The sequence below is a fragment of the Pteronotus mesoamericanus genome, unplaced genomic scaffold (assembly GCF_021234165.1).
Source record: "Pteronotus mesoamericanus isolate MK-2021 breed Mesoamerican mustached bat unplaced genomic scaffold, CSHL_Meso_final contig_100, whole genome shotgun sequence".
Classification (NCBI taxonomy): Eukaryota; Metazoa; Chordata; class Mammalia; order Chiroptera; family Mormoopidae; genus Pteronotus; species Pteronotus mesoamericanus.
Window position 1 is genome coordinate 46029 of NW_026554999.1, and position 27675 is coordinate 73703.

Here is a 27675-nt window from a genome sequence, read left to right on the forward strand (position 1 = left end):
AGGGTAAATAGAAGTTAGCATTTTTAAAAATTACAAATGGAAAGTAATGTCTCCTTTATTCTCTGATGTCAAAATGGCAATCCCAAAAGGATCCCAGTTTTTTAAAACTTAATAGAGCAGAAATTTTATCATGTAGATGAGTGATTTTCAACCTTTAGGGAATTCAAGAGAAGTTTGGCCTCACCCCAAAATTCAGATTTAGCTGATCTATTTTAAGGCCTAGGTATCTCAAATGTTGTAAGTATACTTAATAATAATTTTGTTGCAAGTAGCCCTCTCATCATACTCTGTCAAGCACTACTATATTAATGTAAAGACAACTCAGACTTTAATTCAGGAATTCCTTTAAATGTAAAATTTATTGCTGTACAATATATTATCCTGTGATTCTGTAAAAGTTCTGAAAATATATTCTGCAAATTCTTGACTCTAAATTTATCCAAACATCATTTCCTGTCCTGTTTCTGGTGTCAGTAACTTCTAGTGCAAGGGACACAAAAGATGACCGAGTGGCATGAATGATTATCCAAAGGCAAAACTGAGAGGCAGCTAACTCTGACTTTACCTCTTGCTGCATTGGGGTGTCCCAAAAAGAACCATCCTATCTAATCTCCTTATCTACTAGCATGGCTTTAATGCTCACCTTTATGTAAATAACTCACAAATCTCTATCATTACTCCTAAGCTCTTTCCTGATCTTTAGATCCAACTGCCTATATCATATCCTTACATGGAGATTCTGCTAACCTCATTTTAAATGAGTCTAAAACAGTACTCATTATAATCTAAACTCCAAAGTTTTCCTCTTCCTGGTTCCCTATTCATGGACCTTCTACCCAGCCAGTCTCTCATACTCCTACAGACTCCCTAAAACCCCACATCTCTCATTAAAAATCTTAAAATAATCTACAACTTCTTTCTTTCTCTCACAGTTCAAATTCTACCAGCAAATGTCTGAAATCTGTCTTTTTATATTACCACTGTCCTAGTAAATGTCCTCATTACCTCTTGCCTAGACTACTACATGGAACGAGCAGTTAACACGTTCATCTCAATCCTATCCATTCTGCTGCTTCAGAATAACTTTCCAAAATCAGATTCTGAGCATCTCTTCCTTACTCAATAACTTTACAGTTTCACAATGTTCAGAGAATAAAGGCCAACCTCCTTAGTATAATATTCAAGATTTTCAACAATCTGATTCAACTTAGCTTTCCACCTACTGCCCCTACCACCACAAAACCTTACGTTCCAAATAGTTCTCATAAGAAACTCTGAACTTTTAGGTTCCTCTCTACCTGAAATTGTACCGCCCCTCCTACCAAAACTGCTGTTCAGACTTAAGCATCCAAATTAAAAGGCATCTCTGCATGTTAGAATTCACTGCTCTATCTTCAGGCCTCTCAACACACACTGATTTTTGTGACTGAATATTTTGGGGATGCTGATTAAATCATTCGCTCATTTAAGAAACCAATAACAAATGTATATTACAGTCACACATTTATGCCAAGTGCTAAGAATATAAAGATATCTAAGAGGTGGTCCCTGCTCTTGAAGTAACTTATGGTGTAGAGGAGGATACAAAGAAGCCTATGATTAAGCATATACCATGAGGCATATGTTAGAGGTATCCAGAGTGCACTAGGGGCGGGGAGCACCCAAGGAACTTAACACAGGCTCAGGGCATGAGAAAGAAAAGACCAACTAAAGACTGAATGACCAGTCAGGGGCAGCTTCAATAACCCAGATAAGGACTATGAAAGGCAGAACTAATCTTCAGGTCTGGCGGAAGAAGGAAGTAGACACATTCCTAATACAGTAAAGGAGTAAAACAGACAGGATTTGGTGATTCCTAATAGGAAGACAGAGTAGGAGTCATGGGTAATTTTCAGATTTTAAGGAATTAGGAGGTGACGGTACCTTCCTTGAGATAAAGAATATAAAAGGAGGCAGGGGTTTACAGAAGAGTTCAACTAAGGGTAAAATACAAAGGGGACAGACATCTAAATGGAACTTTTCCGGAGGCTGTCTAATAAATAAAATCACTGGGACTCAGGAGTGATATAAATTTGTATGTTAACAGCATAGTAGAGTATCTGAAACCATAGGAACAGATACTTAGGGATAATTCATGGAATCAGAAGTCTAGGGGAACTTCTACTTCTTGAGAACTCAGTGAGGAACCTTGGAAGCATGAGATTTAAGTGAATGAATATCTGGGAAGTAGCCGTAGAGCTAAGAGAAAACTCAGAAGAGATCCCAAAGATTGAGAAGTACCTGGGACCCAGCATAGCTAGAAAAATATTTTAGTCAAAACAGAAAGGCACAATATCAAACATAATATTAATAGAATAAAGGACAAAAACCACGCACAATCATCTCAATAGCTGTGTTGTTTTTTTTTTTTTCATGGTAAAAATATCTCACGGACTAGGAAAAGAAGGGAGCTTCTTCAACCTGGTAAAGGACATTTGTGAAAAACCCACAGCTAACGTCATACTTAACAATGAGATAGTGAGTGCTTTCCTCCTAAGATGTGAGAAAACAAGGATGTCTACTCTTGCCACTTCTATTTAACACTGCACTGTATGTTCTATTCAGGGTAGCTGGGCAAGCAAAAGAAATATTACATAAGGAATCCAGACTGAAGAAGAAGATGTAAAGAAAAGAAAAAAAAAGAATGCGAATAAATGAGTGTGGCTGCCAAGGTGGGTGAGGGTTGTGGGGCATACAGAAAGTTCAGGGATTTGATTTCTTATTGGCTTCAACTCCCAGTGAACAAGGTGAGAATCTGATCAGGGAGAACTGTTTTGAGTTGGAATAAGCTTTCATGGAAAATGGGAAAGAGCTGTCTAAAGTCATAACCTTGTTATACATGATGGAGCAGGCACTCTAGGGTAGGTTAGAAAGAAGTAAAGACAAAAGGGTTGTTAACAAAATCAAAATGCAGGAGAGGTCAAAGAAAAACTACAAGGGGTTTAGGGGAAAAAAAGAGCTATAGAACAGAGGCTATGTTTGGAATCCATAATATCAGGGTTTAAGAACTCAGAAGGCACCCTGGCTGGTGTGGCTCAATGGTTTGAGAGCCAGCCTGCAAACCAAAGGGTCACCAGTTCAATTCCCAGTGCAGGGCACATGCCTGGGTTGCAGGCCTGGTCTTTCCCTGCCCTGTAGAGGACATGGGAGATGCAACTGTACACTAATGTTTCTCTCCCTCTTTTTCTCCCTTCCTCTCCCTAAAGATAAATAAATAAAATCTTAAAAAAGACCAAACAACCAAACAACTCAGAAGGCAAGGTCCTGGGTGTGACCATTGATGAGTTAGCAAGAATTTAATGGAGGTTGAGATGTTAAATACGTTAAATACTTAATCTACTGTTAAGCAGACTCAAACTCTGTCTACTAAAAACAGAAGGTACACTGCTGCATAAGTAAAGCAATACTAAATGCAATCATTCCTCATAGCAATGACCATTTCTCATACAATTAAATGCTGAAACAAGTTTTTCCAGACTTCACAGATGCCCCATGGCCTTTTTAGATTTCAAGACACCCTAGCTCTACTTCAATAGCTTATCAGTCCCATGACCCTCTGAAACATAGTTAATAGAGCAGCACAATTTCTTTTCCAGTATCACTGAACTGAATAAAGATCTGAGAAACAGCATTAGACACAAGATTGAGAGAAACCTTTTATTTTGGAGGCTATAACCTACAACCTACTAATATACTTCCTATTAAAGAATATTTTCTAGTCCATCTTTTTAGGCTTTCTCCAAAACACCATTTACTGATATTAAAAGGGTTATTACAATGCATCATCATCATCTCTGCTAAGCATACATTACTCTGTAAGAAAGAAAAGTAGAGCAGGTAAACTGTACTCACCTTCTCCCATAATCACTTCAAAATTACAAATTACAGAACCACCATCACTGAGAACCACCTGAAGTCTAGATGAAGGGAAGTCCTATAACTAAGAATATACAAAAGCAGCCATGTGGAGACTGGTAGGAGGGATGGAGAAGCAAAATGGGCTGTTTCCTTGGGGCAGATAAAAATCGGGACAGATATCTTGACCATGGAGGTACCCCCGAGGAACCATTAGTTCAGCTGCGTATCAGGCTCCCCAGACCAGGTTTCCAGTGCCCCAAAGGGAAGCCCCCACAACTTCTGGCTGTGCAAACCAGCAGACACTGTGGGTGAGACAGAGGGCTTCTCGAATGCTAGGTACTCCTCTTAAAGAGCCAATGCACAGACTTAGTCATTTGCTTTGCGCTCCAGCGCTGGAGCAGCAGCTTTAAAGGCATCAGAACATACAGGGAGGAACTAAAATGTCTGGCTTTGGGACAAGAGGTGGTGGGACAGTTTCTCCCAAATAGAAATGCTGGCAGAAGCCACTGTTCCTTTGCTGAGCCCTTCCCCTACAGATGAAGGCTGGCACCATATCTGGGTTCCCATCAACCTGGCCAACACTCTTCATAGGGCCCTGGTGATTCCCTGAGAGTTCACCCATCCAACTTGTGGGCCCACTCAAGTTGCTTCTAGTGGTTTCCATACAAAGGGTGTTTTTGGCTCATGCTTTGGACTTTCCAAAAATCCCTCAAGGGTTCCTGAACACCAAAAGAAGCAGAGCCTGGCCTCACACCTCTTGCTAAGCAGTCCCAAGCCGAGCACTAGAGGCAGCTCAACTTGGTTTGCAGCTTTACCTCTCCCAGGCACCTCCAAACTCAGTGGTAACCATCTGCAGATCACTCTGTAGTTCATACCAGGTGGCCCAGGCAGGGCATAGACAGCAGCTAATCTTGGCCTGCACCTCCCAAGAGGCCCCAGAACCAACACACTTGGTGGCCATTTTCTGGCCACACCAGAGCACTAACCACCTCCACAAATAACACACTCAAAGGGCAGACTTGGCAGGCACTAAAGCCCTGCTAAAGCAAATCCTGCTAAGGAGGGCCCACTCCCATGCTATAGCTCCTCCACTGTAGTCACCATCAGTCCTCACTACCAATCAGCTTGAGGGTCAAACCCTCCAAACAGCCTTCAAGGCTCAACTGCAAGAGGAAGGCATATATAACCCACACCACAGACACATGAGGAACATTGGCTCAGGTGACCAGAGAGAATGCACCACCGGGCCACTGGGACACCTACTACATAAGGCCACACTATCAAGACCGGGAGATGTAACAGCCCTACCTAATACATAGAAACAGAGAGGCAGCTAAAATGGGGAGAAAAAGAAACATTCCCCAAATAAAACAGAAGAACTCTTCAGAAAAAGACAAAATGAAATGGAGGCAAGCAAGAACCTGATACAGAATTCAAAAGGATACTCAAGGAACTCAGTGAGAGCTTCAACAGCATTAAAAAAAAAAAGACCAGTCAGAAATGAAGAATACCATAACTGAAGTGAAGAACACATTACAGGGAATCAACGAGGAAGCAGAGGATCAAATCAGTGATTTGGAAGATAAGATAGCAGAACACAAACAGAAAAACAAAAAGAAAAAAAATCGAAAAAATATGGATAACTTAAGGGGCCTCTGAGATAACATCAAGTGTACCAACATTCACATCATAAGAGATACCAGAGGAAGGAGAGAGCGAGCAAGGAATTGAAAACCTATTTGAAGTAAGTATGACAGAAAACTTCTCTAACCTAGTAAAGGAAATAGACATACAAGCCTGGGAGGCACAGAGTCCCAAACAAGATAAACCGAAACAGGCCAACAGCAAGACACAACATAATTAAAATACCAAAGGTTAAAGACAGAGAATCTTAAAAGCAGCAAGAGAAAAGTAGTTAGTTACCTACAAGGGAGCTCCCATACACTGTCAGATGATTTTTCAACAGAAACGTTGCAGGCCAGAAGGGACTGGCATGAAATATTCAAAGTGAAAGAAGAGCAAGGACCTGCAACCAAGAATACTCTAATCCAACAAAGCTACCATTTGGACTGAAGGACAAATAAAGACCTTCCCAGACAAGAAAAAGCTGAAGGAGTTCTTCACCACCAAGCCAGTATTATAAGAAATGTTTTAAAAGGTCTTCTTAAGAGGAGAAAAAAAGATCACAGTCTTCCCTGAGAGCTGCTATGGTTTCCTTCTTCAATAGTGCTTGAGCCCGCATCCAGACCCAATCTTTTTGCCACCTCCTCAGTGCCCTCGGACAGCCCCAAGGTCCCTGTCATTGCTTCACCATCATTAAGCCACCTCTCTTCAGCACCCATCTTGATGACTGTGTCTACTTCGCAGGCGTGCCAGAACCCGGCCAGGACTCAGAGGCTGCTGTCAACTACCAGCTCAACCTGGAGCTCTACACTTCCTGCGTCTTCCTGCCCATGTGTTATTACTTCGACCACAATGATGTGGCTTTGAAGTACTCTGCCAAATACCTTCTTCATCAATATCATGAGGAGAGGGAACATGCTGAGAAATTGGTGAAGCTGTAGAACCAACAAGGTGGTTGAAACCTTCCTTTAGGATATCAAGAAACCAGACTGTGATGACTGGGAGAATGAGCTGAATGCAACGGAGTGTGTGTTACACTTGGAAAAAAAGTGTAATCAGTCACTACTGGACTTGCACAAACTGGCTACCCTCATTTATGTGACTTCATTGAGTCTCACTACATGAATGAGCAGGTGAAATCCATCAAAGAACTGGTTGACCACGTAACTAACTTGTGTAGGTTGGGGGCTCCTGAAACTGGCATGGCAGACTATCTCTTTGACAAGCACAGCCTGGGAGCCAGACAGTGAAGAAAGCTAAGCCTTAGGCTGGGTCCCCACAGTCATGGGTGTGACTTACCTGGTCACGAGGCCAGTGAAAGGTAAAGTTACCTTTACCTTATCTGTAACTTGTACCAAATCACCCATTTATATCTTTCATCTATACCATTCCTTCAAATACAGTAACTTGGTACCCCCCAAAAAGATAAAAAATATGAATAAAATGGCAATAAATACATTATCTAACAACTGAATCAAAAAAACAAAATAAATGAACAAGCAGAACAGAAACAGACTCACAGATACAGAGAACATTTTGGTGTTTGCCAGATGAGAGGGAGTTTGGGTGAAAAAGGTGAAGGGATTAAGAAGTGTAGATTGGTTGCTAGAGAATAGTCATGGGGATGTAAAGAACAGCATAGGGCATATAGTCAGTAATATTCAAATAACTATGTAAGGTGTCAGATGGGTGCAAGATTTACAAATAATGTCTAATCACTGGGGTGTACACCTGAAACTAAAAACATATGTCAACTGTAACTGAAAAGATGACTTAAAAATGAAAAATAAATATGAGAGTGTCATATGATATGACAATATCATTAAAAAAAGTGTACCTTAGTGAAAACTAAATCTACTTTGGTGGGAGAAAATTTATGAAATCTTAAGAGTTCTGAAAGCTATTTATAAAGCTGACCTAAACATTTAATAATCCTTCACTATTTTAGCAAATGTTTGTTACTTTTTTTTAAAAAAGTATCTTTTATTGAGTATGCTATTATAGTTGTTCTATTTTTTTCTCCCCTTTATTCCCCTCTGTCCTGCATCCCCCATCCCACCAGCATTCCCCCTACTCTGTTCATGTCCATGGGTTGTATATATCTTTTCTGCCATTCTCCCCTCTCCTCCTCCCCGCTGATAACCCTCCATATGCTCTCCAATTCTGTTGATGCTGTTCCTGTTCTTGCTGTTTGCTTAGTTTTTGTCTTTTTCTTTTTTAAGTTCAGTTGTTGATAGTTGTGAGTTTGTTGTCATTTTATTGTTCATAGTTTTATCTTTTTCTTACGTAAGTCACTTTAACATTTCATATAATAAGGGCTTGGGGATGATGATGAATTCCTTTAACTTTCTCTCATGTGGCAAGCACTTTGTCTGGCCATCCATTCTAAAGGGTAGCTTTGCTGGATAGAGTAATCTTGGATGTAGGTCCTTGTCTTTCATGATTTTGAATACTTCTTTCCAGCCCTTCTTGCCTGAAAGGTTTGAGAAATCAGCTGACAGTCTTATGGGAACTCTTTTTCTCTTGCTGTTTTCAAGTTTCTTTCCTTATCTTTAATTTTGGGTAATGTAATTGTAATGTGCCTTGGTGTGTGCTTCCTTGGGTCCAACTTCTTTGGGACTCTGAGCTTCCTAGAAGTCTATTTCCTTTGCCAGATTGCAGAAGTTCTCCTTCATTATTTTTCAAAAATGTTTTCAATTTCTTGCCCTTGCTCTTCTCCTTCTGGCACCCCTATAATTCAGATGTTGGAACGTTTTAAGTTGTCCCAGAGATTCCCAAGTCTCTCCTTGTTTTTTTAAAATTTTTTCTTCATTCTGTTCTGGTTGAACATTTATCTCTTCCTCCTGCTCCAAATTGTTAATTTCAGTCCCGGTTCCCTTCCCTTCACTGTTGGTTCCCTCTGTATTTTTCTTTACTTCGCTTTGCCAGCCTTCACTTTTTCCTCTATTTTGCAACCATACTCAACCATTTCTGTGAGCATCCAGATTACCATTGTTTTGAACTATGCATCTCTTAGGTTGGCTATCTCTTCATTGCTGTTTTATTTTTTCTGGAGTTTTGAACTTTTCTTTCATTTGGGCCATATTTCTTTGTCTTGGTGCTCCTGTTACATTGTAAGGGGCAGAGCAATCCCTGTCACTGCGTTGTGGTGCTGTATGTGGGAGAGGGATCAGAGAGGAAACAATGCCACTTGCTCAGCTCTTGGCTCGCTTTCAGTCACTTCCCCCACTACCCACAAGCAAATTCGGCCCTTCGGTGTTGATTCCCGGGTGAGTGGGTTCGTGTACATTCTCAGGCTGTGTGGGTCTCCCCAATGAACTCTCCTGTGAGACTGGGAATTTCTCTTGCTGCCTCAACCCCCACAGGTTTTTACAGCCAGAGTTTCTGAGGCTTTCTTTCCCCATGCTGGAACCATGACTTGCATGGTCTGTCTCACTCTCTAGTTGTTCCTCTCAGTTTATCTGCACGCAAATGTGCAAACACTTGGTTCACCAATTGCCACCTCACCTGACCAGTCTGCCAACCGCCACCTTGCCGCGTGTCTCTCTGCCCTGGCCACCTGTATCCACCCTTCCTACCAGTCTGGATGAATGTTTCTTCTTTAACTCCTTGGTTGTTGGACATCCATACAGTTCAATTTTCTGGCAGTTCTGGTTGTTTTCTGTTTTTTAAATTTGTTGTTGTCCTTCTTTTGGTGGTGCAAGGAGGCGAAGTGTATCTACCTACACCTCCATCTTGGCCTGAAGTTTGTTTCTGTTACCTTACTTGTTAGGCACTATTCTAAAATAGTGAAGCCCTGGCTGGTGTGGCTCAGTGGATTGAGTGCTGGCCTGTAAACCAAAAGGTGGCTGGATTGTTTCCCTGTAAGGGCACATGCCTGGGTTGTGGGCCAGGTCACCAGTGGAGGGCACTCAAGAGGCAACCAAATATTGATGTTTCTCTCCCTCTTTCTAAAAATAAATAAATAAAATCTTTAAAAAAAAATAAAACAGGATACAGTAGTGAAAAATTAGTCTTACTCTCAGCCTACATTTTAGTAAAGGGAGATAAATAATATATCAACAAATTTTAAAAGTATAGATACATAATTTCAGATAGTCCTAAGGCTATGGCAACAGGACAGAGTACCTGGAACATAAGGCTGCTGTTTCTCTTGCTCAAGTGGCCTTGAACTAATACTACTATGCCTCATTTTATGCCTATGGAGTCTGCCAAATTACTACACTAAGGCCAAAAAATTACGTCTAACAAAGAAATAAGGTACAGAAAAAGCAAACTCATAAAGGTACAAAAGTGACGACAGCCTTCTATCATGTGTTCTTTCCACATGTTCAGCAATCCTACTCATGAATCATATTTAGCTTCTTATAATTCATGGTATAGCTAACATTCTTTTTAATTTCCATTTATAAAAGACCACATGACAGTACCACATATCACATTTATGTTTGTGAAAAAACCTATGCTTCAACAGTGATACATATGCGATACTGAGTTACTTGAAATCCTGTTAAAAAGTTCATTTTCTCTACTGCTAGCTAGACTTAGGCCATTTTATTGTCATATCTACTATAACCAAACTAAAAGGGCAAATTTAAATACAAAAATTTTTATGATCTTAATGTTGACTTGTAAGCAAAAAAGCACTGTTTTCTGCTAAAATTATGAGTTAATCTTGTCATCCAAAGATAGATCCCAAGATCTGTATCACCCACCCACTAAAACTTCTTTTGCCAGCATGATGAATAAATAAATCTTTAATGCTCAACCATCTCAATCTCTTTCTGCATTATAACACAATTGTTAGGCTGGGAGGGATTAAGAGTGATCAGCACTGAAGGTCAATTAAACAGATCAAGAGTCAAAGATTAAACCAAAGTAATCTAGAATTCTTTTCTTATTAAAGATTTTATTTATTGTTAGAGAGAGGGAAAAAGAGGAAGAAAGAGACGGAGAGAAACATCAATGTGTGAGGGAAATATTGACTGGCTACCTCTCACATGTCCCCATTCATTCCCAACTAGGGACCTGGCCTGCAACCCAGGCATGTGCCCTGACCGGGAATCAAACCAGTGACCTTTCAGTTCACAGGCTGATGCTCAATCCATTGAGCCACACTAGCCAGGGATAGAATTCTTCAGCTCAAGCACCTCCCTGGAATTCTCCATAAGGCTTCAGGAGACTTCAAATTCAAATTTAAGAAGCATAAATCAATTTTATAACTCTATTTCTTTCTTTTTTTAAAAGATGTCTTTTTAAAATAATCCTCACCAAAGAGTATGTTTATTGACTTTAGAGAAAGACAAACACTGACATGTGAAAGAGGAACATTGGTTTCCTCCCATATGTGCCTTTACTGGGGATTGAAACTGCAACACTTTGATGTACAGGAGGATGCTCCAACCTACTGAGCAATCCAGCCAGGGCTATAACCCTATTTCTTTTTTTTTCAGATTTTTAATTTTTTATTTATTTTTTAGAGAACAGGGAAGGGAGGGAGAAAGAGAGGGAAAGAAACACAGATGTGTGAGACACATTCTATTTGGCTGCCACTTGCATGCCCTCAACTGGGGACCTGGCTGGCAACCCAGACAAATGCTGTGGCTGGGAATCAAACCAGCGACCTTTTGGTTTTGCAGGCTGGCACTCAATCCACTGAGCCACAACAGCCAGGGCTAAACCTATTTCTTAAGAAGTTCATAATTCAGTATGAAAACCAATGTCTCATGTAGTGACATGAAGTACTGTCATTTCTTCAATTAACCTACTCAAGTTCTACTGAAATAATACACTGCCACTGAAAAAGTGTCATTTTAAACTGCCTGGAAAAATAAGAACATTATAAGAGAAGGCCTTAAACCTTTTCTAAGTACTCCCTGCCTTTTCTGATGACTCTTTAAAATACTACTTCAATCAATTCAATACTCACATCTTGATTATATTCCAAGAAGACATGGAAATTTAAATCTTTTCTCAAAATAGGATGTGCTGCCACACGACACAGGAATACCTCATGCATTGCAACAGTCTTCTTGAATATTGCCAAATATTCACTAGAAACAATACACAAAATTAAAGGTAAAACACTCCATCTACTAGAAAATCATTTGCAACAATATTTTCAGCAAATACTCTGAATTCTAAATGCAAAATTAGAGATATAAAAATATAATCCAGGTAAACAAACGTTTTAGTTGAACTGTTAATAAAATATATAAAATCCAGCTCTGAAAAGGCTTCATGCTAGTTAATTGTATTTATTACATTTAAATGTTAATATTTTTGTTTTTATGAATCTTTCTTTCTATGCAAGTTGATTTTAAAGGTAGCTACAGGGGTGTTTCACTTCAACTTCAGAGGAAGTATACTACAAATTACTGGGTACAATCTTAATGATTTAATTTCTAGATAATTACTACTTTTAAACAACTTCATACAAAAAAAATCAAAACCCAAACCTAAGTAAGCATATTTTCAACATTAATATTTTCATCTAATGACCCAGAAACACAAGAAAAACATATACCACGAAGAGATTAATTTCTGCCATTACATCAAAGAACTGTGTTTAAAATATTTTAAGTATTGGTGAATCACAGCGATCATACAATAACACATGTCAGTTTGAAAACAAACAAACAACACCACTCAAGGAAAAGGCCCAATATTCTTGCTTCAACTACGTGCAAGGAGGATAAGTTTTACATACCAGCAAACCAGCAGGACCAATGTTGGGAGAAGTTTGATCTCTGTGAGGGTAGTCATTCAGTGAAGACAAAAAAGAAGGATGCAGAGGATGGAGGTAGCAGTAGAATAAACCCAAGGTTCTCTGTTATCCAACCCCTAACCAGACCACAAAAGAATCATGATCAGGGCCACTGGAAAACCACAGATTCTTCAATATTAATGTGCTCTGATAATTTCCAGCCTTATAAACTATAAAAGTAAGTTTCTGCTGTCAGACTACTGCTTACACCCAGCATTGACAGAATTCTTAAAATATCTGTCACCTTACACTTTGACAAAGAAGACCTATTTTGCTAATTTATCTGGTCAAGAGAGTTTAGCATTCTGAAGAGGAGTCTAGCAGCAGGGTGAATATATGCTTAAAAACTGAAACTCAGTGGAAGAAGAGAAAGAAAAAGCATGAAGGGGACAAATGGCTAGAAAAAGGGTGATGGGGGGTGATGACAATGCAAGGAAAGTTATTTCCTTGTATGTCTCAAAATACAGAAAAACAATATACAGCAAATCCAAAAGTAAATGTTTAATAAAAGAGGAAAATATTCTGTATTTTCAGCAAATATGCTAAAAATGAAATAGAAATATCTCAACTTTTCAAAGATTTAATGCATTTCTAGTGTATATGTAACTAATTATCATATAATAAAAAACATTTTAAATCTATTCTCTTACTACTTTGCTCTGGTTCTCTTCCCTTAGCCAGAAGCCATAGGAAGGGAAAAGAGGGAGAAAAATCAATCTCTGTCTCTCCTGTGTGTGTCTCTCTCTCTCTCACACACACACACATACACACACACACACACACACACACACACACACACACTCTCCCCCCCCCACAAAAAAAAGAAAGAAAGAAAACAGGGTATATGCACAGTTGCTCACCACATACTTCTATGAGAAATAGAAGTTTTGGCAGTATGCACACATTAGAAAAGATCACCAGGTTGCTACGAAGGCCTTATAAATAAAAAACAAAAAATTTATTTTGCTATAAGTCATTATTTCCCTTTCTACTATTTCTTATAAACTTCTAAGTCCTCCATTATTAATTTTCAGATTCTATTTAAAACATTAATCTAAAGAATTTTACAATGCAGACAATTAGTCTATAATTTTCCTGTAGGCTCTGATCATGATCATTAACACTGGTTGTGTGACTTAAACTTGCATCTTCCAGAAAGGGTCATTGTGGTGAAATGATTAAAAAGATGGGATATTGGACAGCACAAAAAAAAGGGGGAGGAGCATTAAAACAAGCACAATTAATAAAAGCAACAACAAAAATCACATACGCTTCCAGTTCCTGTTTCATCTTTGTGAATTCCTCCTTCGTCATGGACCCTTCTCCTTCTCCAAGCTTCTGTAGTTTTTCCCTTGAAGCATCAAAATCAGGCCTTGGTGGTGCTGGAGGGATCTGTGATAAAAGAACCAAATCACTAACCCTGAAGACTTTTATTTCTTACAGCAATTGTATTACAGCCACCATAAAAGACTTTGTGAATGAGAACTGAGCACCAGTAAAATCCCAAGTCAGGTAGAGAATTTGATTAATTTTAGAAATTCAAATCCCTGAGATCATTCATACCAAGGAAGACACATAGCAGACCATTATTTTCTAGTATTAGAACAGTAGTTCCTAAACTTTAATCTGCAGATACCTATATAGCAACCTACAGTCCTCAAATGTATATGCACATTAAACTCTGACTTTACACTAAATAAGTAGAGCAAACATGCATACCATTTTCAAAAGTATGTAAATGGTATGATTAAATACAATTTTTTTTAAGATTCTTTTTTACTTATTTTTAGAGAAAGGGGAAGAAAGGGAGAGGGGGAGAGAAACATCGATGTGTGAAAGATGCATGGATTGGTTGCCTCTCACATGCCATGCCAAATGGGGACCTGGCCTGCCACACAGGCATATGCCCTGACTGGGAATCGAACCGGCAAACTTTCAGTTCACAGGCCACATAAACATAAATAAGACATGGTCTTGATCTTTGAGGAGTGTTTAGTCTATAGGAGGAGAAAGTACTACGAAAATGCTATCAGACAAGAAGATGAGGAAAAAAAGGCAGAGATAAAACATGAAGAGAACAAGGACATTCTAGGTTGGTGAACACAACTGACACACTGGGAAGGAAAAGGAGGGCGCCTGGAGAGGGCCTGAAAGCTCTGTGCCCAGTACCCTCCCCATACCTTGTCCTTTGCATCTCTTCCATTTAGTTGTTCCTGAGGAGTTGTACCCTTTAAATAAACTGGTAATAGTAGTGTAAAACAACAACAGCAGCAGCAGCAATAACAACAAAACTACCGACTGCCCACCAATTGCAGAAAGAGAAGCAAAAGACTGAGAAGTAGAAGCAACAAGGATGGAGATGGAATCAGGTCAAGGCGATTTCAGTGAAATCTGAGTGTGACCAACAGCTGAGGCACAACATCACATAGGTAGATTAAATAACCTCTTAAACAGTCCACCTAAATTTAACCTATCTACCTGAGGGTTCAAATCCAGTGTGGTTTGTAACATCCCTTTAATCCCTAAGACAAGCCTGTTACAATTCTAATACACAATAAGAATTTAAATTTAAGCGAAGGAGCATACCATTTCCACATTCTCACACTCCCAAACAAGGCAATTCAAGATTAAAGATGGTAGCCAATTATGTCTCCTAACCAGCAATTTTTGAAAAGTGTATTAGTTCATTAAAAATGTTAAACAAGATTTCAACACAAAGTATCTATAAAGTGCCTAAAAATGAGATTAAAATAGAACCTCAACACTTACAATGTAACCTGCATAGTCTTCATTTTCAACAAAGGAATCATGAAGCCAGATAAATTCCTCATGTTGACGAACAACAGAAAACTCATTTTGTTTAAAATTTGGCAACGAACTCTGCAAAGATAGAAATTCTCATGAATAAAAATAAAAATTACACTAAAAAGCTTTTAATGAACATTTCACCATTACTTTAACATTCTATTAATATATATCAAACAACTATTCAAAGGAAAATACATCTGCAATCTGAAAATGTGTCTGAAAGCTAAATCAAAAATGAAAGTAATTTGTAAGACAGCAAATCCAAAAGTAAAAAGTTCAGTTTGTTTAACTGAAGGAACACAACAAAATTGAAAACAGTGATAAAATATATTAATAGAAGTCTAGAGAAAATTAAATTTGCATTGTGTGTGTGTGTGTTCCAATAAAACTTTATTTACAAAAACAAGAGGCAGTTAGATTTGGCCTGAGGACCCTAATTTGATGACTCCTCACCTATAGAAATATCTTTACATATATTCTCCCTCTTCACAATCAGTTGCCAAAAGAAGGGAGGTGAATATAGCATGTTCTGAAGAATACACCTTTTCACAGAAGTAGAGACTGGTGCAGAAAACATCATGTTGACCCTTTAAACATCACAGACTCTAGTAAATGTTAATGAGAATTGAGATGTGTTTCCTTACAGCAGTAAGTTCTATTAGCATAATACGTGCTGTATCGACATATTCAAACACTTAGTATTTTACTACAAGCTCTATCTCTATGCAAATGCTATTGTTTTGTTTCTTTCAACTACTCATGTTGTAAGTCACTTTTAATAGTCTGGGAAACTAAAACAATTCTAATTAGATATAGTCATGCATGTTTTAGTTTATTCCACAAACACAATTTGTATATATAATGTTGAGAAAAAGGGAAGGTGTTTGAAATCCCGAGAGAAACTCCTCAGCAAATTCTTAGGTATATTAAATATAATGCAAGGTTGCAACAATCTTAAAATCTTAGAAGTACTGTAGTACCTTTAGGGAGAAAAAAGTCAGCTTTTTTTAGTGTGTGTGTCTGCTTATTGCACTGAGCCACTTGAGTTTTGACTACCTGTGCACTGCATATAGTGCATTTTGTTAGTGCTATGTACTAAGTATTCATAGCATAAAGTAGAATTGAACTTCATGCTGCTTCTTTTTGAAAAGAACTTTCAATTTTATTTTTCAATTACTGTTTGCATTCAGTATTATTCTGTATTAGTTTCAGGTGTACACCATAATTGTGAGACAAATAAAGTCTTTACAGCGTCCTCCTCGGCATTTCCGGTGCCCACCTGGCACTATACATAGTTATTACAATATTGTTGGCTATATTCCCTATGCTTACATCCCTGTAACTATTTCGTGATCACCAATTTGTACTCTTCAATCCCTTCACCTTTTCACCCAGTCCCTCAAACCCCTTCCCCTCTGGCAACCACCAGTTATGTTCTGTGTCTATGATTCCCTTTCAACTTTTTTTGTTTACTTTGTTCTTTAGATTCTACATATGGTATTTTTCTTTCTCTGACTGATTTATTTCTAAGTCTGACTGACTTAGCATAATATCCTCTAGGTCCATCTATGCTGTCACAAAAGGTAAGATTTCATCCTTTTTTATGATCCATTCTTAATGTTAAATCTTTAAAAAGTACATTTCCGTAAAACTCTTTTTGTTAAAATAGCAGCAGTGAATTATAAACTAAAAAAAAGCTTCTTTCTAATTATTTTCAAAACCAAACTTCCAATCACTACGTTATTATATATGTAACATTAGCACAATAAATAGCTGAAATAATACAAGTACAAAATCATTTACCTTTGTGTGAACAGTGAATTTTACTTTATCTCTCTCACTAAGAGCATCAGAAATATCCACCTGCAGAGCAGCATCACTTTGAAGATCTACATTTATTGCTTTAAGCTAGAAAAACAAAATAATAGCTTAATGAAAATTCTGTGGGCTTTTATATTATTTCATTCTTCTCACAGATAGTAAAACAACACGAAAATAAAACTACAGTAACAAAAGAATCTTAGATCTAAAAAATACTTAAGTTCATTTAATCTACATTCATATTTTGGGGCAGTTACATTGGGTACGTTATTATGTTACCTAATTTTCATTCTACATCATTCAACTATACCTTTGCTTTGTATGAGTCAATGTATTGATTCATAGTTTCACCCCTAAAATAAACTATTTTTCAAGAAGATTGTTCATTAAAGTTCAAATGTTCTAAAATTAAGGAATATACCTGTTAAGAAGAGGACAAATAATTTTAAAAATAGGCCAAAAATTTTAACTCTATTCTTTTAGTTCAGGAATATACAATGAAACTATTAAATATTGTTAAATATAGTACATTATATGTAAAGTGGAAAAAATGCTAACATATAGCACTCAGTTAACTACTGTGATATGAATTAAATTTCACATCTTATTCTCTAAGCTTTAGTACATTAGAAGAATAGAATATGGTCTCTATTTAGTGCTTACATTTACTTGTCTATGGAAAGACATTTCCACCTATAATTCTTAAGTTTCATTTATGTTTCTTCTCCCTTAAACAAATAAGCATTTAGCATGGCTGGGTAATTTGGAGACTTACAAAAGAATCAAATACATCAAAAGAGAAAAAAGTTTCAGTCAGCAGGAAAAATATAAAATATTTGGAAGTCTAATTAAATAGCCAGCTTCAATTACTCCAGTTGTTATTCCCAGAACTTACAATGCCAATCTCATCTGGTCATTAATATTTCAAATTTCATTTACAATGTAAATGGAAAAAATGCTGAAAACCAAGTTGCTTATACACCACAATCGCATTTATATTTTTAAAAATGTATATATAAATTGCTTATAGGAAATACAACAAAATGTGAATAGCAATGGATTTTCTTCTTTATATATTCCCTTATTCTCTCAGTTGTCCAAAATATGCATGTATTACTTTTACAAATAGGCAAAAAGCCTTCTTTAAACAGAAATCCTGTAACTTATTAAAAGATTAATTTTCTTAAGTTCTTCATTAAATAGGGTTAACTTTATCAGTAAGGGAAAAAGTAACATACTATTTCGTGTTTTGCACTATTGGTTCTAGACTGAGTAGCCATGTTTTTAAAAATAAATACCTTTACATAAAATTGAACCTAAGAATCATAGAAGAAATTAATAACTATTTAAATTGCATGATACTATGATGGCATTTAATAAAAATTTTGCTGGTAACTTGAATAAGTTTAAGTTAACTTTCTATCAGTATAATTTTTTATTGCAAAGTTAGTGGGGTGTTTTTAGTATTTTATTCTTTATGCTATTACAGTTGTCTCCAATTTTCCCCCTCTGTCCACCTCCACCTAGCCCATTTAAAAGTGATGTTGAAAAAACTGTTATTGGATCCAGCCAAGATGGAGGCATAGGTAGATATACTTCGCTTCCTCACACAACCAAAAGAATGGTAACAACCAATTTAAAAACAAAAAACAACCAGAACTGCTGGAAAATCGAACTGTATGGAAGTCTGACAACCAAGGAGTTAGAGAAGAAACATTCATCCAGACGGGCAGGAGGGGTGGAGATGGGCAGCTGGGTGGAGATGGGCAGCTGGGTGGAGAGGACGGGTGGCAAGGCAGCGGCTGGAGGGATGGGAGGGCGAAGTGGTGGCTATGGGACTGGGCGATTCCACATCCCCATGCGGATAAGCAGGGAGGAACAAGCGGAGAGTGACACACACCACATGACCCAAGGTTCCAGTGCAGGGAAACTAAAGCCTCAAAACCTCTGGCTGTAAAAATCTGTGGGGGTTGAGGCAGTGGGAGAAACTCCCAGTCTCACAGAAGAGTCCATTGGAGAGGCCCACAGGATCCTAGAACATACACAAGCCCAACCACTGGGGAATCAGGACCTGGGCACAATCCACTTGTGGGAAGCAGGGTAAGTGACTGAAAGAAAGCCAAGAGCTGAGCAAGAGGCACTGTTCCCTCTCTGACCTCTTTCCCACATAAAGAGCCACAACGCAGCAAAGTGGGTTGCCCCGCCCTGGTGAATACCCAAGGCTCTGCCTCTTACAACATAACAGGAGCACCGAAGACAAAGAAAATGGCCCAAATGAAAGAACAGATCAAAACTCCAGAAAAATAACTAAGCGATGAGGAGAGAGCCAACCTATCAGATGCAGAATTCAAAACACTGTTAATCATGATGCTCAGAGAAATGATTGGGTACGGTCACAAAATAAAGGAAGAAGTGAAGGCTATGCAAAGTGAAATAAAGAAAAATATACAGGAAACCAACAGGGAAGGGATGGACACTGAGACTCAAATCAACAATTTGGAACAGAAGGAAGAGATAAACATTCAACCAAAACAGAATGAAGAAACAAGAGTTCAAAAAAGTGTGAGGCTTTGGAACTTCTAGGAAAACTTTAAACGTTCCAACATCTGAATCATAGTGGTGCCAAAAGGAGAAGAGGAAGGGCAAGAAACTGAAAACTTATTTGAACAAATAATTAAGAAAAACTTCCCTAATCTGGAGAAGGAGATAGAATTCCAATAAGTCCAAGAAGCTCAGAGTCTCCCAAAGAAGTTGGATCCAAGGAGAAACACACCAAGACACATAATTAAATTACCCAAAATTAAAGATAAGGAGAGAATCTTAAAAGCAGCAAGAGAAAAGGAGACAGTACCTACAAAGGAGTTCCCATAAGACTATCAGCTGATTTCTCAAAAGAAACCTTACAGGCAAGAAGGGACTGGAAAGAAGTATTCAAAATCATGAAAGACAAGGACCTACACCCAAGATTATCCAGCAAAGCTATCATTTAGAATGGAAGGGCAGACAAAGTGCTTCCCACATAAGATAAAGTTAAAAAGAGTTCATCATCACCAAGCCCTTATTATATGAAATGTTAAAGGGGCTTACCTAAGGAAAAGATAAAAACTATGAACAGTAAAATGACAACAAACTCACAACTATTAATAACTGAACCTAAAAAAACACAAAACAAACAACTAGAACAGGAACAGAATCACAGAAATGGAGATCACATGAAGGGTAATCAGTGGGGAGGAAGAGGAAGGAGAATGGGGGAAAAAGGGGTACATGGAATAAGAAGCCTAATTGGTAGGCAGAAAATAGACAGGGGGAGGTTAAGAATAGTATAGGAAATGGAAAAACCAAAGAACTTACATGTATGACCTACGAACACGAACTAAGGCAGGATATGCTGAAGGGATGGGGAGTGCAGGGCAGAGGGGAATAAAGAGCAGGAAAAAATGGGACTATAATAGCATAATCAATAAAATATACTAAAAAAAGAAAAAACTGTTATTGTACTCATTGCTACATGTAGCTCAGTCTGACAAAAGCAATGAAATACAAAGATGGCTGGAATTACAGAGTTGTTTTCTTTTTCATTTTCCAATTATCTCATTGCCTCTCCAATATTGGAAACATTAGAGAATACTTTGTTCTTTGGTTTTCTTGCTTCTATTTAGTCTTATTTGGGTCTTCATACTGTTCTTCCTACCTCTTCTCCAACCCATTACCATAAATTCTAGTTTAAGAAACCCGTTTTCTGCCCTGGATGGTGTGGTTCAGTAAATTGAACGTTGGCCTGCAAACCAAAAAGGTCACTGGTTCGATTCCCAGTCAGGGCACATGCCTGGGTTGCAGGCCACATCCCCAGAGGGGGGTGGGGGGCACACCAAAGGCAACCATACGATATTTCTCTCCCTTTCTTTCTCTAAAAATCAATCAATCAATCAATCAAAAAAACACAAACAAAAAAAACCCCAACCTGTTTCCTGTTTCCTATTTCCTATTTACTCACATTCAGGCTCCCCCCAAAATATCCATACAAGTCCCTGGAACCTGTGGATGCTACCTTATTTGGTGAAAAAGTACTTTTGCAGATGAGATTAAATTAAGGATTTGGGGATTTATAAAAAGGAGCGATAAAGCCAGCCAATATAATAATCTCCATTTCAATACAAAAATTTCACTGAAAGCTAAAACTGTTATATTTTTTCAGTTCTATATGCATATTTTCAAATTTTAACATATCTGAAATATAAACGCCTTACAATTGAGGTCAAATTACGGTTCAATTGGCAAATTTTTTTTTAGTGGTACATAAGAAAATATATCTTCCAATCAACTGCACCCTAGATTTAATAAAATATATTGTATATTTAGTGTTAATTACATAAAATATATGGCAAATTTTCTTCTTTGTTTAAAGTCAATAATTTTAGAGCATTTTTTTCCCCTTTGGAAACACTGATGTGTGAGAGAAACATCAATCGGTTGCCTCTTGCGTGCTCCCCATCTGGGGCCTGGCCTGCAACCCAGGCATGTACCCCGACTGGGAATCGAACCAGCAACCTTTTTGGTTCGCAGGACAGCATTCAATCCACTGAGCCACACCAGCCAGGGCACAGACCATTTTTATTATGGAAAATATTAAAAGCAGAGAATTGTGATTCACCAATACTTAATTAACTTTCTGCAACTAGTGAGGTCAGTCTGTCTAAGGAAATTCTAATTAGACTACATTCATTGATTTAATCCTTATCTGGGCCAATAAACATTGTACTTTCTTTTGCCAGAGACTGACTAGGTTAAACATTTGTGTCAAGGTCAAGAGGAAGACTAGCCCTGGCCAATATGGCTCAGTGTGGAGTGCTGACCCACACACTGGAAGGCTGTGGGTTAGATATCCAGTCAGGGCACATGACTAGGTTGCAAATTCAATTCCCACTTGGGGAGACTACGAGAGGCACCCGATTGATGCTTCTCTGTTATATTGATTTCTCTCTCTCTCTCTCTCAAAGAAAGGAAAAAATGTCCTTGGGTGAGGAAAAAGGAAAAAGAGAGAGAGAGTAGAAGAGAAAATGGATTAAGCAATACAAATACAGTATTATTAGAAAAATAAACTAAAGACACTGCCTTATTGTCAATAGATTAATTCTCCTCATATAATTATTTAGTAAAGAAGACATTTACTACTAGCTTACTACACTGACTCATTTACTATAAAGTATCTACCTTAGGCCCTGGCTGGTGTGGCTCAGTGGGTTGAGCATTGGCTTGCAAACTGAAAGGTCATTGGTTCCATTCCCAGTCAGGGTACATGCCTGGGTTGCAGGCTAGGTCCCCATTTTGGGGCATGTGAGCGGCAAGACCAATGTATCTCTCACAGACATTGACACATCACTGTTTCCTTCTCTTTCTCCCTCCCTTCCCCGCTCTCTAAAAATAAATCTTTAATTAAAAAAAATTAAGTATCTACTTTAGAACTATTCCTAAAATTAGTTATCTTTTGCCAGAAAAGTGAATGTATAGAGATGGATGGATGACAGAGGAAAAAATGAATATAAATAACTTTATTATAATACCCTCCCACCTGATCTCTTGTGTCTGCCCTTTTCTAACTATTCCTTATACAGCCACCAGAACAATCCATTAAACTAGAAATTATCCTTCTGCTCAAAAGCTAAAAGGCTCCTGCTTGGAGAAAAGCCGAAGTCCTCAGAGTGGCTCACCAGGCCCTGTATAATCTGCATCTGACATGGTCTCAGACTAACCTACTATTCCTCTGGCTCATATGACCTCGTTGTTGTTCCTTGAACATGCAGACATGTTGCCATCTCAGGAGTCTTTGCACTTACTGTTCCCTCTACCTGGAACATTCTGCCCCCAGACACCTATCTGCGTGGCTCACTCCCTCATATTCTTCAAGTCTTTACTGAAATGTCACCTCATGAAGGCTTTGCCTGGCAACCCTACTAAACTGCAACTCACAACCCTCTCCTCCAACAATCCCTATCACTCCTTCATTTTTTGTTCTTGTTCACTTGTTCACCATCTATTGCACTTATTCACCATCTATTATAGTTTGTTTATTATTTTTTAATGGTATTCCCTGACTAGAATGTCAGTTCTATGAGGACAAAGCTTTTTGTTTGTTTTGTTCACTGCTGTATTCCCAGGGGTAGCCCTTAACAAATATTTGTTGAATGGAAAGAAAGAGTAGAAAGAAAAGTGGTAACCATAACAAGGCTAAAAAAGTGTTTTCAGGTAATGATACAATCAATTAAAAACATGGGACAAACAGAAGTGAATTCCATTAAGTTCACTAATTCAGGTCAAGTTTTAAATCTATTTAACTCCTAACCAAGTTATGATTTTGGAAGTCCTGTAACATATCATTTACATTATTACTCTATGTCCTGTATATCCAGCAGTCAAATCAATGATTGATTACGGATACCTTTTCTGGAAACTGGCATTTGCAACCAGATTTCTTCTCATATACCATAGCAGGTACAACAAAACTTTACCAGGGTCACATGACAGGTCACTCCAATGTCTTTCTTGCTGGTGTCATCAACTCGCATTGCTCTTTTGCCATAACTGACTTGCAAATTCCCACATTTAGGATCAGTTCAACTGTCAACTTTGCTCTTACATTTTGAGAAGCTGACGGTGGCGACAGAAAAGTCACAAGTGGCATTCGCAACCAGATTTCCTCTCCCAGACCATACCAGAAACAATAAAACATTATTAGGGTAGTGCTAATGGTATCTAGCTATGCATTTCCTCCAAGTCAAAGTTATATTACTGGTAGTAGAAATATAACCCTTTACTCTTCAGACAATACACTAATGTGCCTTTATTCAATAAACTTTTTTTTTAGCAGTTACATACAAATAACTGTCCAAGGCATTGTGGAGGATGTAAGGTGAACAAAAAACTTTGCCTTCAAGAAATCTATTTGTAGTGAGAAAGACAATTAATATTACATAATAAAATACTCCCTCACCATTCTTTACTATTTGTACAATGTGACTGCATCAATCCCTCTAGTCCTGTGACCTTTGCATATATTTCTAGTCTGTTAACCCCCTTGCTGCTTCCCTCCTTTTCCAATCCACCCATATGTCACTGCAACACCTTTCTTACTGGTCCTGTCAACTCACATTGCTCTTTTGCCCTACCTGGCTGGCGAATTCCCATACTCAGGATGAGTCGACCATTAACATTTTCTTTTTGAGTAGCTAAGTGTGGCTTGAGAAAAGTCACAATTGCTTATACTATAAATTGTCTCCAAATTATATTAGGTTCTTAAAACCACTCAACAATCTAGAGCAGGTCTGCTCAGCTCCCCTTCTGATTCCCTACAGCAACTACTCTAAACTTTTACCACTTCGACCCTTTACCACATTTCCATCCCCACTCTCAACAAGTGACCTTGCCTCCCACACCCCAAAGAAATAAATATTTGCAGCTGTTTTTCCCTCAAACACATCAATAAACCTTTCTGCAAGTAAACTAGCCTCATTATCTCCTCCACATTCTCAGAAGTAGTGTCCTGTGGAGGGCTGAAATGTGTGTCCACCTGAGCATTTAATCTGTCTGCTCCAGGACCTGCTCATACACTGCTCTTCTAGTCAAGGTAGCCTTGATCTCACAAAACCCTCACATAGTGAGTACCTATTTTCAAATCCAGTTATTTTCAGCCTCCTTGATCTTTCTGCAGCATTTTGCTTTGGTGACCACTCTGGCCAATTCCTTAAAACTCTCTTAACTTATGGGGATTCTTCTCATTCTGCTCCTATGCCCTTGAGCCCTGCCAACTAGTCCATTTCCTCCCCTTGGGCCTTAAATGTTGGTTTCCCCTAAGTGCTATCTAGCCTTGGAAATCTCAGCCATTCTGGACTAGTAACTCCTAAATTTCTATCTTCAACTCAGAACTCTTATCCTAATTGTTGGAAAATGCCTGGCCTGGTTTCAGAAGCTGTAACCCTGCCAACAGGCTGGAGGACCCCAAGGCTGGAAATAATCAGGAGGCCTTGGAGAAACAGACTCCTGAGACTTGGCCTGTCTCTGCTTTGCCATGGATGGTCAATTAGCCAATGACGGGTAAGTGACCTCGTGCTGAGGTTAACGACCTAAGACAGGCATTGGCCCGATTTTGGTGGCAGACAAGAAATTGGGGGACATGGAGAAGGGGCAAAGAGGCCCCCACAACCCTTGGCTTGGTTTGGACACGGCCAGAGTCCTCACTGCAGCCGAGAAGCAGTCTCCTTATCTCTTGGTGGTTCCCTCCCCACACCTGGCTCAGGCTTGAAGCAGTGTAGGAGTCAGCTCTAAATCAGGTCTAGCGGTTGCCAGGGAAATCAGGCCTATAAGTAATTTCTTTAAAGTGTGCTTTGTTCTTTCCTCAGATCTCTGGTCAGCTCATGTTGCGAAGGACATTCACATTATTTATACCCATTACCCTGTATCATTAAGGCGCTTGCCCTTATCTTCATTCTCTTGTTTATACTGGTTTCCTCTCAGACCCATGTAAATCAGCAAACTCCCGTCACTTGTTTTCTTAAGAGTATCTATTCTCTGTGAAACTTAACATGCTAATGTAACGAGTATATGTATGCATTCCTGTGGCCTAGCCCACTGGTAAGTTTTTCAATAAAAGCCTTAGAACACAGGGAGATGGGGGCTTCCCCACTGGAGGGATGTGCCACGGCGTTATCCAGTGAGAGGGAAGTGCCCCCATCTGCTCTCCCAGCAAACAGAGAAATGTTTGCAACGTTTTGTTTATTCCCCCTCATCCGTAACAACCCCGGGACAGGCTCTGCGGGTTTCAGAGCCCTGCTCCCACCTCAGCAGGCCCCAGCCGGTTTCCCTCAGGTTCTGGGGGTGCCGCGTTCTCTGCAGCGCTCCCCCGCGGCAGTGGGCACCCTATAGCCACCGCGCAGTATGACACCTAATTCCCAATTATAATTTCAAGTTACCAACTAGACATATCCACCTGCATATGTTCAATTGAACAACTGAATGTCTTCAATGTACCAGCCACTATCCTAAGGGCTAGGGATAGAGTAATGAAAAGACAATGCTCACCCTTACAGACCTGACGTTCTAGTTTAGCAGGGAGATGAGATGCTTCTTAAGTACTTGAAAGTCAACATATCTGAAACCAAACTCATCTACCTTCTAATTCTGCTCTTCTACATACCTCATTTTCTCCTTCTCCTCTGCCCAGCCCATGTATTTATTTATTCAGTCACTGTGCCCTGTCAATTCTTTCTCCTAAATATCTCTTTGCTATGTTCCCTCCATCCCCTCTTCCACTGCCTTAGTTTTACCTCACCTGGACTGTTGCAATACCTATTGACTGGTTTCTCTGCTTTCCCAAAGGAAGAATCAATCAACATCAGAGTAATTTACAATGCTAATTTCACCTGGGCATAAATCTTTCCCAGGTTAAAATCCTTCGGAACTTCTCCATTGCCTGGAGTCTTCATCATTATGCACTTTATATGCTAAACAGTATCCATATCTACCCTGCCTCTGGTAAGAAGAAGTCTCCAGATAGGAACAAATCATTTACACATGCTATCCTCTCTGCCCGCAAGCATTCCTTTACCCTGAGAACCCACAAAATTCTTAATCAACTTTTAAGTCTTACCTTCTTTAGGTTATAGCATAGCGGTTAGGAGTCCAAGACTTAAAGAGTTAGGCTGCCTGAGTTTGAATCCAGCTTATACTGACTGGCCATGTGACCCTGGGCAAGCTAATCTCTGTGAACCTCAGTTTTCCTTTCCAAAGTAGAAATAACAGTAGCAGTTACTTTGCAGGGATGAGAATTGAGTTAATATATGGAAGGTCCCTGGCATGCAGCAAATGTTATATCAGTGTGTAGTTACCATTTTATTTTCACTACTCCCCCTCCAACAAAGTTAAGCACCCTCTCCTTTGTACTCCTGCTGCACTTTATCCTAAGTCCCTCATTACGCTGTGACGGTCTCAAAACAAGAACTCTCTTTTTCCTCTGCCAACACAATCTGTGCCACATTTTTATCTGAAATAAATACCAATAAGTGTGGAATGTGTTCAAGCTAAGTACTGTGCAAGTGCAAAAGGAAATACAAACACCTGGGCCAAGTCTTGAAAGATAAGTCAAATTTCAAGTAGAAATAAAAAAAGAGTGAGGAAAAAAATAAAGCACTCCACAACCCTGAAATGCATGCATGAAGCAGACAACAAAGTGCAGAGGTCCTTGGGCAGTGACAAGTAGACTAGAGTACACCTAGAGTATGTGTCTGGCGGGAAATGCTGAGAAGTGAAGTCAGCCTTGAAAGCGTTACGATTGGTGTTTAATTCTAGCCTAAGGAATCTGGACCTTGTTGCAGAAAGAATTGGATCTGTTAAGTCCTTTTGGCTAGTGGTGCTGTATGATTTGCAAAGCCGGGATTGGAAAGTAGTAACACTGGACACCGACCATATGACAGGTACTACTACAATCAGGCAAGAAAGAACAAGGACCTTAACTGGGGCCATGCAAATCAAAGATAGGATACATGACATTTCTGAAGTGCCTCAGTGCATGTTGTGATATGGGGATAGAGGACATGATCCCGAGACTTTCTGCCTGCATGACTGGAAAATTATGACATTATGAAGATAAAGAGTACAGAGGGAGGAACTAGGCTAGAAGGCCAGGAGAGACGTGGCTATTCCACCGAAAGTAATTTCGAAACAATATATTTAAATTCAAATCAAATGTTAAGAGATTCATGACATCA

General features: G+C 38.9%; 1 protein-coding gene and 1 pseudogene across 2 annotated transcripts in view; one reads left to right on the top strand and one right to left on the bottom strand.

Moving 5' to 3' along the window:
* Window positions 1–27675, bottom strand: part of SNX6 (sorting nexin 6) — a 71209-nt gene that overhangs the window by 29023 nt on the left and 14511 nt on the right. For both annotated transcript variants that reach the window (XM_054586287.1, XM_054586333.1), the window contains 4 exons: window positions 16898–17002; window positions 15056–15166; window positions 13557–13678; window positions 11450–11573 (listed from right to left, as the gene is read on the bottom strand). In XM_054586287.1, the coding sequence (XP_054442262.1) occupies window positions 11450–11573; window positions 13557–13678; window positions 15056–15166; window positions 16898–17002 (462 nt within the window). The remainder of the gene's footprint in view (window positions 1–11449; window positions 11574–13556; window positions 13679–15055; window positions 15167–16897; window positions 17003–27675) is intronic.
* On the top strand, window positions 4036–6770 carry LOC129084900 (ferritin heavy chain-like; annotated as a pseudogene).